Genomic DNA, 14,223 nt, shown 5'->3' with positions numbered 1-14,223 from the left:
AGCTGCACACTAGCACATTCAGTTAACACGATTCCATTTGTCTAAAACCACCACTTTGGGATAAGCATGCAGAATTTCAAGTAGCAGTGGTTTCATTTTTCTTCGCAGATTTTTATCTGGCAAAATGTGAAGTCTTACAGTTTATCTTTATGCTCCATGTTTGACTGCCCTATTCTGGTTTGTATTGTGTTTAACAGGATTGTAGGCATGTTTATTAACCACACATCCTTCACTTAGATAGAGTATGTCTCATGTGGTATTCCACTTTACACAGCATGATTTATGTTGCCGTGCCCCAATCACTATACTGACCCTAATAACCAATTGGCCCAGCGCAGTGCTCATTTTGTCATGCCAGGTAATTTCTCTTGTTGTTCAGCAGATAATTCCGTGGTCCTGATAGTGAATTACAGCTAAAGACAGGATTTTGACCACGTGCGAGCAAGCAAGATGGTCTTGGCATGCTGTAATTATCTGAACTATTGTCCACAAGAGGGAAGTGTTATCACATTCATCCTCCCATTCATTACAGGCAGTACCTGCAAAGGCCTGATCCTGTTTGGTTGTTTCTGGAGAAATTGATGAACTAGCTTGGGAGCGAGGAGGAAGGAAGGAAGGATGGAAATATGGGGGTTAGTTACTGTTTGTCAACTACATCGCCCATGCACATGCATACACACATAATTTAAAAAGTAAGAACATTCCCTCCAAAAGCACCATCCAGTTATTCTTCCCCTATTTTTAATTGACAACGTTACTCCACTGTGAGAACATGTAAGGATGGATCATATTTTAGCTTTCAGTGCCCCACCCTGACATGCTCGTCAGACTTGTGGTTCACATGAGGTCTGGGGTGCTGCAGGGGTCATACAGTGTATCCCTGATGTTTCTTTGCTTATGACAAATACAACACTTTCTTGCTTGATGAAGTAATGTAAAGGTTATGGCATAATAATTGGCACATGTAGGTGTTTTATTTCGAGTACAAATTGAGGCTTAAAAATATGAGATAATCCATAATCTTCAGTGTGGTTAGCTATGAATCTTCCTGTGCAACAGTACAGTATGCCCACAGAAACTGCAGAACACTGGTGCTTTGGGAAGACTCAAATTATTGACTTCCCATTTAAAATCAAGAGACTAAATACGAACATTGTGTGTGTGTGTCACCTTGGATAAGAGTCCAAACAACTCACAGACACACAGGCCAGGGCGCTGACAGGGCGCCCTTTGAGCATCAGATCTGACGACGCTGATTGGCTGAAATTATGTTTCGGCGGCATAGTTTACAGAGTTTACAGATAGCAACAGTCAGCTTGTTAGCTGCTGCTGCTCTGGCTGAGGGCTCCTTTCTTCCGCCCGGACGAGATGGTGATGATACACGCTGCGGCCAGCCAGGAAACATGTGACTTATCAGTAACTTTAGACATCGTAAAACAATTTTAAACGAGATTTTATTGTAGATTATACATTTTACTGATACCAACTATATAATATGTACTTTGTTCTTTAAAAATAAAAATAAAATAAAAATATTTTTTTGAAATATATTTTTTTATTGTTAATGACAATCAAACATGTGGGAAGAGGGGGGGCGGTGCCCCTAGCGCCCCTATGGGCCGGCCGCAACTGCCTCTATGTCAGTTTTGGTTTTGTATCTCGTTTCCCTTCAGTCTCACTGAATTTCAGGATTTAGTCATATGAACCGTATTTCACAATGCATTATTTCACTTCTGCATGACTGTACACGCTGCTGTTGTCCTGTTCCCACATTTCCACCCCGTACCTTCGATGGATCTATTTTAATCCTCCTATAATTGTTTTTCCATTTACGGACAATGTTATCACCTTCTGTTACAGATGGAGTCATTTTGACCTGCTAAAAAAGTTTGGGATTCACTTATTTAGGGGGGCTACCAAGGCTGATGTGTTTCTTTCAGACGATGCATTTGCTTTTTTCGCAGTACAATCCAGGCTCCTCCCTTGCACAACGTCACCCGATCCCGATCTCTCCGAAAGCGTCAGCGATAGTCAGGAACACACTGTAGTGGCACATCAGCGGGGCGGTGCGCATAGCAGGATAAAGCTACACTGTATTTCATCCACATAAAAAAAACGACTGAGGAAAGGGGGGTACATCCCACAATTTTCCAGAGTTACAACAACTTCACCGGCCTGCAGTGTCTGATCACTCCGACTGTCCGTGTCTGCAGACAACCGGGAACTTAAGGAACTAAAACAGGGACGGTGCCAGCAGAATATCTGTTAGGTGCTCTGTCAATATCAAACAGGGAAGATCGAGGCGACATTTCCCCAGAGGAACTCTTCCAAGTGTTGGAAACTTCCCAGCGCAGCATCGATCGAGGACCTCCCGCCCACTTTACCTCTGATCCACAATCCTGAAAGGAGAGAGAGAGTGTCCTGCAGCCGCTGCAGTGGATGGAGCAACAAAGGCTAGAGCTAGATGGTTAAACTGCTTTGATAAGAACACTCAACACAAGGCTCCATCACCTTATCGCCAAATCTGCAGCTGTAATTGGATCTCATTTTTTGGGAGATCCGGCCAGGTTCCACTTAGTGCAAACTCTGCTTAAGCCAACCACAAAAAAAGGAAGTCGCCGCAGACGTGAAATTGATGCTTTGTTACGGAGAAGCGCAAAACCGATCCTCTAGTTTTGCGAAAGTCTCATACTGATCAGTGAGGGACTAGTTCGAGCCGTAGTGGGATTTGCAGAAGTTGCATGCTTGGTCTTTGTCGTCTCGAGTGAGCCTCTTTCACCGACTCTCGGCTTATCAGACCGGATCCGGATAGTTGAGGTGCCATGGCGATGTGTGTGGGGATGTGGATACTCCTGCTAGCCCTGCACGTCCAAGGTAAGCCGCAGAATTTAAACAGGGAATCATTCGAGGCATATGTGCATTATTATACCATCCCCTCCCTGCTTCTCGGTGTGTGTGTGTGTGTGTGTGTGTGTGTGTGTTCGCGCGCGTGCATGTGCAGCCCTGCATGAATTGGTAGATCGATGTAATCTGGTCTAGTTTGCAACAACAGTGGGAAAATAAATGAGAAAATTGGAAAGTGTGCAGATTGAAAGCCACTCAAAAAAGCACTGCAGAATACTTATTTGGCTGCTATACAATGAAGTAACCCCGGCAGCAGGCAGATGGCGATATGCGAACCGTGTACTCTCCAAGTTTTCCAATATCTTATTGTGATGGCAAGTCAGAGTGCTTATGGATGATAATTGAAACTTGTGTCCTGTTATCATGTTCTTCTCTCTCAGATTTATACTCCAAACTATTATAATTTAAGTTGATGATGTCCAATTCATTCATGTGAGAAACTGAGAATCAAATCCTAAGGCCTTTGCTGTTTGTTTTTAAATTCAATATTGATATTGTCTGTGACTCATAATGTGGTGACATTTGTCTTTCCAGTTCTCTACTTTGCCCTGAATACATAATAGATTATAGCAGACGGAGAGAGATGGAGTGTGTGTCTTTTGGGGGCACAGGATGAGATGTTGAGGGAAACACTGGTGGTTGATAAATGGAGTGATAATTTGACATTGATCATCCTGACATTAAAGCTTCCTCGAGTGGGCCTAATTATTTAAACACATGCTCAGGAGGAGTATTTGACTGTTATCAGAAGAATAGCCATTATTCTTGTTAAATTGGACCCCCTTCAAATTGGAAAACACAACAAGCCAACAGTAAAACATCATGCATACGCCCAACTGTGTTTGTGTGTGGGTGTGTGTTGTTTGTCATTCATTATCCAGAGGCGTTTACAGGCTTACTCTAAAGTTTACTCATTTGTTTACATCATGGACAAGTATACTCGGTCTGTCGCCTCTATTTTAAGAAAGGAATGGAAGAGGGTCAAGTGTGGTCAAGACATGTTTTGTATGTTACTGATGTCCTCATTTTCTCTGACAGGCTGCAGCTTGTACATGTTAACTCAATCTTACATATTGGTGATTTTTTTCTAGTCGAAAAACTGTTTTTCTAGGACAAATGTTTTTCGTCACATCTCGGTTGTTTTGTTCCCCAACTCTTACGAGCCGGAGAACAAACCAAGATGTTAACCTTGTTCGCGGCGAGGCTCCTTGTGGCGTCATGTGTTTAAGACCGATTGATCAAAAGCCCTGTCTGATTTACATTGAGATGATCCCTTTGCTTGTGGAGAAGATCAGGATTAACTGGTTCCCTTGGGATTCATAGTGGAAATCTTTTGAAGCTGTTCAATCAAGGGAGTGGAAAAATATTTCAAAAATGGCTCTTAAAGCGTCCTGGAAATGTCTTATTTGAGCAAAGCAGGAGGTGTTTTTTAAGCCTAATTAGACATTGCATGAATAACTTTGCTCTTCTTTTTTTTTATGGCTGAGGGTTATTTCAAACCTAAAAGGACTGCAAAATTCATGCTTTCAGACATCTTCTTTAAGGGAAGGGCTTGGAAAACGGTTTTATTGCAGCATTTGGTTTGGACCAATTTCTTTTGTGATGCAAAAACAAGAATCTGGTATTTCACCCTGAGGTTAAAGGGCGTTGCCATAAATGCCCACTGTCTTTGATGGCCTAATTGATATACAGCATGTTCCAGACTCTTCCCTCATTACAAATGCACAAACAAGTGGTAAAATGGCACTAACAAATGGAAGTAGCAACACAACCCTGTTGCAGCTATCCATCAGGGAAATCCATTTGTGCTTGTCGTGGCAATAACCATTTGTAGAAAACACAAGAGTGCCAAATTCATAAACAGAAAATATCCCGAGCTTCTCGCCAAATAGATTATCAAATAAAGGGAACGTTGAGAATAATGGATCTGTGAATAGTAACAGCCGCTCTGCTTTCTTACATTAGCACTCGGCCTCCCCAGTTCTCCAGTCTGATATTTAATTGAGTGCGAATTGAGTTTGGAACCAGGTGGTTGTTTATGGCATGGCTCCATCATGGGGTCCTGGTGCTGTGCGAGCACATATAGATATCACTCTCAGCGGTGGGATGAAGAGATTTTCCAGCTCTAATTCCTAATTTTAGTTGGATTAAACATTTGGGAAATGAATGCTGAATGGTGGAGAGCATTAACTTTGAATGTAGTCTGTTCTTCAGGAAGGGAAATTATGCAGTTGTGTATTATAATCTTTGTAATGACTTGGCAGGCGTAACTCATTCGCCTGGAGACCCCTGTTGTTCAGTTCTGTCAGTCACTCAATGCAGTCTCTCATATGCGTTTTTTTTACAACACAGCTGCATTTATTTGAATCTTTAGGGTTAATTGCGCAGCTAACTGCCTGATTTCTATGCACAAGCTTGTCACTGTAAGCCTGACGCACATGAGTTCATTTTGACTTATGACAACCGGCATTCACATGGTGTGCTGCCCCAGTGTGTATTTGTTGTTCAGACTCCTTTTAGCAGCACTGAAGTCTACCTTTGTGTATGAAATGTCACGTACTTCGCCAGCATTGATTGAACAGTCAGGGGGTCCGAGCACAATGGTTGGCATGTTCATAAATCGTCCTGAAATAGATGTTTGATGTTGAACATTGAAACAGGCAGGAAAATGTTTCCTCCAATTGGGCATGGAGCGATGACCGCCAGACTATTGTAATTATCATTTGGACTTTCTCTCTTTTGAAGAAAAACTGTAATTGCCGGTCCATGGCATTTCACATTTCCTTTGGATGACAGTTGTGATATAGTGAAATAGAAAGAGTCACTGTGGGATTGTTGGGCCTTGATGTTTTGAGTGTGAATGCAAATTGCTCTGATCCTCGTGCCTTTGGGGAGTCTCCCTTTGGTCCCTGTTGAGGTGATGGATGGGAGAGAGAGCCCCCGAGTCCTGGGAGACTAGCTTGAGGGGAGCTGACAGGAGATTAAGCTTCGCCTTCGCCGTAGAAACTAATGGAGCTACTTGGCAACTAAAACTTCATCTCTTTGAGCATTTAGCTCATTGTGGTTCTGCTGTCAGCTCTTTAGCAAATCCTCCCCCAAACACTGCATGAAATGTCTCTACAAAGTGAAGTGGCTCTTTTTTTTGGAAATTGCCCTTCATTATTTTCACTGATTTCTTTGGCAACATTTTTAAATGAGCTACGTGTTGTTGTGGTTGATCCAAAAGACACATTTTCAGCTCTCTTTGTGTGTTCACAGTCCTCATTTTAAGCCCCTTTGGTCCCTGCATAAAGGCTGCGTATTACAAAAAAGACATAAAACATGAACATAAGCACTGAACCTAAATAATGGAAAGGTTATGGTGTTCTCTGCATGAATAAGACTGCACAAATACTATTCAATGAGTGGCCTTGAGTGAGGTGCTTACGGTATGTCTCTGTGTTGATGAAATAGTTTGGATCTCTGAATAAAGACTATTTTAGGGGATATGAACAGATAGCCAAATATCAAAGTACTGTTTGTCCCAGACATTGGCTGTCTAGGGTTACAGGATATCTTGTTTTGTCAGAACATGCAGTTCAGTATCATATGTTTCCATTGGGTTATTATTTTGTCGTATAGTGTCTGTTAGGTGTCCTCTCCTTCTCCTCTGCTTTCCTCACACTACACTGTCCCGATGTTGGATCAGGATGGAAAACACGTTTATCAGGAAGCGGCAGCTGCAATTTTCTGCTTTTAAATCCCTGAAATTTGTCTCTGTTTCAAGTCGAAACGCAGGAACAGCTAAGTAAGGAACAAGGAAATCAATAACAGGGCTCATATCTCGCCATGAGCTTTTTCTGATTTGGCATTAATCTGTCGGGTCGGTTTCTTTCTATTTAGCCGACCCTTGTCAAGGGATTAAATGGTTAAATTCTTGTTCTGCTCTTGAGAATGAGAATGTCATAGACTGAATACACCTTGTTCTGTATTTTCCTTGCAGTTTGTCAGATAGCTGTTCCAACATTGGAGGATAGGTTTATTATGGTTCCTGATTCAATGTAAATCTTCCTTGAAGAAAAAGTAAATAATCTCACATGTCGGAGGGATTCTGACAGTCTGCACAGTTTCCATGTGACTGCGTCTTGGCTTGCCAATAGCTTTTTGAGTTTATTTGCACTATTCCTCCCCTGGAGCTCCGTTACTATAGTTTTTACTTGCATAAGTCATATCAGATAAAGGCATATCATAATTATTTCTTTACAGCAACTGCATACATATCTGTGTCTTCCCGAGCCGTTAAGCTGCTTTTTTAATGCATCATTTAGACATTTATATGCAGTCGTCTTGTATTTTCTGCTTCACCGGTTTAAAATAAGAAATCTTTTGGGAATAGCATGCTTTGTGTCTGGGTTTACAACTGGGGCATTTAGTCACGGGTGGATCTGGGATTGAGAGAGTGAATAATTCCTTATCTCTTCACTAAGGGAGTTTGCCTTTAAAATAAAGCAGATCTGATCAGTGCAACTCCCACCCCCCTGTGTGACTGCCTGAACAAGTCAATTTATAACAGGCAGCTGGGCTGATGGGCATCCATAAAACAGTAAAGGAGTCCTGAACTTTTCTGTGAACCACAAACTGAGGATGATGGTGGAAAATGTATCCTATGGTGTAGAAATAAAGTAGGTAGGTAGCCACATTTTCATCCAATACCAATGCTACCACCTTTAAGCAGGTTCAAATGTATATTGTATTCCTGTCACCTTATTGGCTTAATTCCTGTTACATTGGCTGCTCCTCTCTTGCGGCTCTACCTTGTGAACCAGTTGACATGGATTAGTTTTAAAAACTTGATGGACTAGTCCAAGCTGTTGCCATGTTTTCTGACTCAGTTGAATTTTGTGCTGACTTGTGCAGCCTTTTGACAAGAGCTGGCCTGCAGCTGCCTCTTACTGTCCTGGGTCGGAATCATTTATCAGCTGCCAGAGGTATTGGGCCAATAAAGGCCTTGAATTAAACATGTAATGGCGGTTTCTCCCTGACAACTCTGTCGATCTGATGTTCTTTGCCACTTTTATATAGATAAATATTATCAAAGTCAAATACAGTTTCGAAAGGCAATAAAGTATTTAAAAACAATGTTTTATTGTCCGTTTATCTTGAGATCTCTGGAACTTTTGACACTCGACTGCTGAATAAACGACTTTCCCATACTATAAAATAAACTTCTGCTGAAATGTCGGACTTTGTGACCGATCTAAGAAGGCATTCTAAACTGCCTCCAACCGAGAACCTCCGTGCCGCCTTCACAAAACATATCTGTCTGTCAATCCCATTACATGCCTTCCAGCTCACCCACATGCCATCCAACGATAGATATCCTCCAGGGTGAGGCTTAAATGGAATATTAGCTTGCAGAACACATTTGAATGAAAATATCGAGCAATTCTATAATGTAGCAGCGGTTTCAATCTTGTGTTGCGGAAATGTTCAGAATCAAAGTCTTATCAGAATTTCCGTCACTGTTACAGAGCACCCAGGGTTTTGCGAGGCTCAGGGCTGATCTCTTGGCAGAACTTTAAATTTTTCTCCTTTTACTTTATACCAGCTTGAGTGAATCCCCCAGCATCCCCTCCCGCTCTATCTCTCCTCTCCTCTCCCCTTCCCTCCTTCTCCTGTCTCCTCGCTCTACCTTTGAGGACGCTGAGAGTCGGCTTGCTTAGCACTTGATACAAAGGGGGGTTTGTTTCATGAAATGTTTCCCTTTTTAATGAGTGATGGTGTTCACTCATTTAATATTCCGCACTGATATCTCTCCGGGAGCTGACTCTGCTTCAAAGCAACAGCGTGGTTGTAAATGGGAGTAGGAGAAGGGGGGGTTGGCTGCAACAGAGGTGGTGTGGGTGATATAAAGGGGGTGCCTGGAAAACACAAACACAGGTTTATTTATTCTCTCTGACATATAGCTAAGCTTTCCATGTGCTGCAGCTTGGTGCAAAGCTCCTTAGTGCCCTCATTCTGTGCAGACAGACGAGCAAAAGATGACTGATAGCAGGTCAGCTCGTTGTCTGTCATATTCTCCTCTGTGTGCGTCTTTCATTCATGCCTGCTCCTTTCGCCCGCTGCGATCGACTTTAAAGATAATTGCTCAATTCAAAGGGATCTCAATTGCTCAGGTGTAAACATTTCAGAGAATATTTCAGCCATTATATGTCACTCCACATGTGCCACAGCTGGCACCATAGTTTCCCGGTGCTTGCATTATACTGAGATTGAGGTCAACCAACAGGAGTGGTAGACATTCTCAATTTTTCACAGTGTTTGTTAGTGCACATGGTTCAACTCTGCTGTGAAAGGGATGCATATGAACAGAGATCGACTGAGGTTTGGCATTGATCCTTTCCGTTTTGTTTGTGGCGTCTATTGCCAAAGCAACTAATGTAGTCTGCTATTGATTCCCGAGTTTCAAGCCTGGCTGAATTTGACTTCAATGTTGCATTGTTTTCAGAAAATTAGCTGTTCCAAATGGCCTTCTCCTCCTTCCTGTATGCCCAGTTTGTAAAAAAGTTGGACGAGTGAGTAATGAAACTACTAGTCCCACCTCTTTGCGGGGAAAGGGTTTCTGTTTATCCTATTTATCTCGAGCTGTAACACACTGAATCTGCGTCAGCACTGCCCCTATTTGAACTATTGACTCATGCTACAAGCAGAGCTGTAGGGTATGGTTGTGGTGCGCTTAAACTACATTTACTCCTCTAAATGCAGTGCACTTATCAGATATACACTATCCTATATGCCAGGAAAGAGAAAGAAACAAGGAGAACATGCAGTAAGTTCACATAGAGAGTGCTCCTGCAGCATCCCTAATGTATTTTATCAGTGACAGGCAACGTCATGACCACCTGCTGCGGTACCAGTCTGACCTTTACAATCCTTTTTATATTCTAGACCCAGTCCAATGTACGGTCCAAATGTGTATTTATAATATGTAAAATAAATGAGTATAACGTCAGCTGAAATATCTTGTTTTCTTATGAACAAAGGCAACGTTATGTCAAATTAGTTGCAATATTGATGTGAGTGACTAAGGCAGGATATGTTACAGTATAGAAGGAGTTAGATTAACGTTGGTATCCAATATGAGATAATAGTAGATTTTGGATTGCAAACCATAACACATTTATGTAAAATTACAAATATTCGAAAATGACAAAATACAGGTCATGATTTTTGTTACATTATTGCAGTTTATGTTAATTTGCAACGGTTTTGCATGAACCCAATTTCCTAGTGTTCTTTAAAGTACCAGACAGAATGATCCAACTTTCCAGAATTACATAATGTTCAGTATTAAACATTGTATTATGTCCCTGTCATTGCAGCTCAAATTGTAGGTGTAGGGTTAGTGTTACAATTATTACATTACATGCTACTTGTTGGACGCCTTTATCCAAAGCGACTTACATACTCAATACTGTGGCCAATCCCCACAGGAGCAATTTGGGGTGAAGTGTCTCAGGGACACAACGACATGCTGACTGCAGTGGGGTTTGAACCTGTGCTCCCCTGATCCGAACACCAACGCACTAGCCCACTGCGCCACAGCTTCCCAATTATTATAAAAATGTATGCTATATTAACATCAGAAAAACAAAAAACCTTTGCCTAAGGTTATGGAATGACCTGACTTGGCATTGATGTTTTGTCGGTGTTACTTTTTCATATAAATACAAAAGTTGCCTATAAATGTCCAGCGAACCCCACCCATCTCTCTCCTCCTCGCTTCTTTGTGTTTCTTGCTGCTGAATAACTTTTGCCAGGGGTTTCCACATGGGAGCTCCCACTCTGGCAGCAAACGTCCTGCTTGGGCTGCCAGCAGCGTTTCCGCCAGGGGGGCGTCTTGCCGTCATTTGACGCCCTTATTCAGCTCGGGACGCAAAAATATTAATAATTCGAGAGAAGATTGAGAGTTTTTATCGCTTGAAAAAACGAAAAGGAAAAAGGACAAGGACATCCCTCTGTTGGAGGGGCAAAGGAGTCTGGTGGGATTCTTTCGGTGTATTGAAGATCGTTTCCCCGACATCGGCGGTGCCTGCTACAGGACAACACGGAATGTGCCCGATTTGGACGCGATGAGCGGTGCTAGTGGACCGCGCATGAGCTGCGAGCACCAGAGCCTCGCAGCGGCAAAACTGAGGCTCCGTGGTAAACTGTGTTAACATGAAGAGCCGTTTGGGAGCCGAAACAGCCGGCGCTTTAAGAGAGCCGAGCCAAATGATCCGGCTCACCAACGTAAAAAGGCAGTATCTATAAGGGACGGCTCAAGTCAAAATTCAAGCACCCCCCCCGGTCTGGAAGGGGAATTAACCAGTCAGGAATCTGGAAAGGGCTTTGATACCAGTAAAGGAATCACGCAGGGCCATTTTGTAGTTCACAGCATTTGTCAGTTGAGGCACGAAGATGCCAAATGTCACGTCAGGCCAGAGAAACAGAAGGTTGGAGGGTCAAGGGTCCCCCCCTCTCACGCCCACATGTCAAGCATGTGAGTTACACCATTTATACGATAATAAGTTATGCAGATATAAGTGGCAACAAGAACACCCACTCACTGACCCTGCACCCACGTACTGTAGCTCAGACTCTCACCCACCGAGTGTGAAAAGTGCAGTTTCCTGCCTTTACTGATGTATCTGAGTAAGACATCTCCTGTTTAAACCATATGTTCTCGGAGAATGGTAATATTTACCTGGGAACGGGAACTGGCATCTGTTCCCGGCACTTTGAATTTTCTTTGTCAGCATTAGAAAACTCAAAATAGAAGGTAAAGAGGTACAAATGTTGGAATGAGAAACTTGATATACAGTCTGTTTAATACCGCAGCAAAACCCTTAAAATACTTTCCCTCTTCTGGCCAGCACACTCGTATGCCTCAGGATGCCAAGCTTCAAATTGTTCTGCAGAATGGATTTAAGGATCCTACTTTCCTTCCTAAGTCGTGGAAGAACATTTGCAAGGGAAAGTAACAGACTAAATGTAAAGAGGAAATGGATATTTACATGTAGACCATGAGGGGGGACGGGAGTTTGCAGAGGGTCATGCTGAATGAGGCTATGTTCTTGGGGTGGGGGGGCTTTTAGTTTGCCTTCAACTATTGTTCTTGGCACTGAAGTTCTATTTAGGCACATTGGGTCTGGTTGCTAGAAGAAAAGACTTGTGCAAATAAGAGTTCATTCAATTCTTTCCGGCTCGTTAGGCCTTTTTTCTTCTCCTATGCGGGAAGCCGGTGGACCCCCCTACACCAATTTATATTCTCCATTAAAGCTATCTTCAAACAAGCGCGTTGCCGGTTGCATAATTGAAGAATATTATGACACATAAAACAGTAAATTAAATTAAAGGCTCTGTAATGTGGCAAAGATCATATTGTCCTCGGAATTAGTTTAATTAAAGCTTTCTAAATTTGAGTAATGAGTGATTCAGAAGCTCAATCAGATCTTTCAAAGCATTGGGGTTCAAGTCAACATTGAATTGACGTTCCTTTTTCAATAGACTGCTCAGTATGGGATAATAGTAGTGGCAAATTAATCTGATTGGATTTGCCCTTCGTCGCCAGGAATGCTTCAACCCTGCTGATGGTAACATGTTGGTGAAGCGAAAAGAAAAAAGAAGAAGCAATTCCTTCCAGATTGAGTGGCACTCCAGTGGAAGTAATTCTAAATAACAGGGGGCTGACTCTGTATGTCGTTATATGGGATTTGAAGAGTTAATCCTATTGATTGGGTGGTGGGATTTGTCAATGTAATTCTGGGGGGAAGTTATTCTGACTTCTCACTATGGAAGAGATTCATTGTGTGAGTTTCGAGGGCAATCCCCTGTCGCCCTAACCCCTCTTTTCATTCCCACACGGCTGACGCTTGGTTACTGGCGTGGGGTGGGTATTTGTTTTTGCTCCGAAGACTCTGGAAGGAGTTCACTGAGGCATGAACACACGTGTGTGTATGTGTGCGTGTATTGCAGAGTGCACACATGCATGTGTCCGTGCGCAGGCCCAAGGCAGAGGCAGCTTCACGTTGCCTGCCCTGCCCCCCCCTGATCCTGACCCACTTTCTTTCCCCCCGCTCCACGCTCCCTCTTTAATTGCCGTGCGGCACACTGAGGCCATCTGCTCGACTGAGGCCCGTCGCCATGGAGATGCAGGGAGGCTTTTCGGATTTGCTCTAGACTGACCAACAGGGAAATAGAGGTCAGGGAATGGGGGTAGGGTGTGGGACAGTCATCGAGGCACCAGAACTGTCTGACAGAGACTCATCTGACAGTACAAAAGTACAACTGTATTATTAAAATGAAGCAGTCAAATTAAGATTTTCTTAAAAAAGCATATTGTTATCGGGCAAAATGAACTTTTCAGGAAGTGTGATCCAATGTAATAAATGGCATGAGAAGTCTCCTAAAATGCAGGGGCTTAAAATATTAGATTTAAGCCTGACACCAATTTGAGTTATAATGTCCTAAACATAAAACATGAACTTCTTCACATACAATTGTATTACTAAGAGTCGAGAGTGGGAAACAAACTTTACTGAGTACTGCAAATTACATTTTCATTCAATTTTGCCGTGTTAAGATTACTGTGTTGTCTCAGTCAGATGTGTATTTAGCATCGTCTCATCTGCCTGATTCGATCATACTGAGCTGTGTTCCTTCATCCTTGTGAGTGTCTTTGTATATTTTGATGCCCGTGCTTATTTCCTTCCCAATGACACGCCTCAGTGATGAAGCATTTGTGCTGTGTTTCCAATTAACACTCAGGCCTTTTTCAGAGCCGTGGTCTGCACGGCTAGGCCGCCTCTTTCTCCTTCGACTGTCAGCTGCACTTGGATCAAGACCGCTTTGCTATGTGTTGTTTCAACATTCAGATATTCCATGCCTGTTCCACAGGATCATTTGGCCAAATAGCTAAATGTGGCCTTTTATTCCAGGAGAATGTTTTACTTAAATGGCTCTGATGGAGTCGTGCATTGACCTCTGGCACATGCAAAGTGTCGAGCTTTGGGAGAAACTCTTTATATTTACTCCTCTTTTAAAGGTCAATATTGGTAGCTGTCATTTCTGAAGTGCCATTTATAGGTCAATAGCTCATTAGTATTCGGCAGAGTCAAATGCAGCTGCTGTCTTGTCTAAAACCAATTCCACTTTCAAGTTCAGAGCAAAGCCACAGGATTCAGATACACTGACCCAGGGCCCCGATACGATTAATATCACTTGGAAAATCTGGGCTTATAATACTCCAAAACTGTAACTAATGATTATTTCCCCAATGTTCCATTATAGCTAAATTGG

General features: G+C 42.6%; 1 protein-coding gene across 1 annotated transcript in view; it reads left to right on the top strand.

The window, feature by feature from the left end:
- Nucleotides 1–1,914: 1,914 nt before the first annotated feature.
- nectin1b (nectin cell adhesion molecule 1b) overlaps nt 1,915–14,223 on the top strand; it is a 76,958-nt gene continuing 64,649 nt past the window's right edge. Inside the window, exon 1 of the mRNA XM_010770228.1 lies at nt 1,915–2,874. Coding sequence (XP_010768530.1) covers nt 2,823–2,874 — 52 coding nt within the window. The 5' untranslated portion in view covers nt 1,915–2,822. The remainder of the gene's footprint in view (nt 2,875–14,223) is intronic.

The sequence above is a fragment of the Notothenia coriiceps genome, unplaced genomic scaffold (assembly GCF_000735185.1).
Source record: "Notothenia coriiceps isolate Sejong01 unplaced genomic scaffold, NC01 NC01_scaffold00008607, whole genome shotgun sequence".
NCBI lineage: Eukaryota > Metazoa > Chordata > Actinopteri > Perciformes > Nototheniidae > Notothenia > Notothenia coriiceps.
Note: the sequence above shows the minus strand (reverse complement) of the source record. Positions and strands in the feature narration are given on the sequence as shown.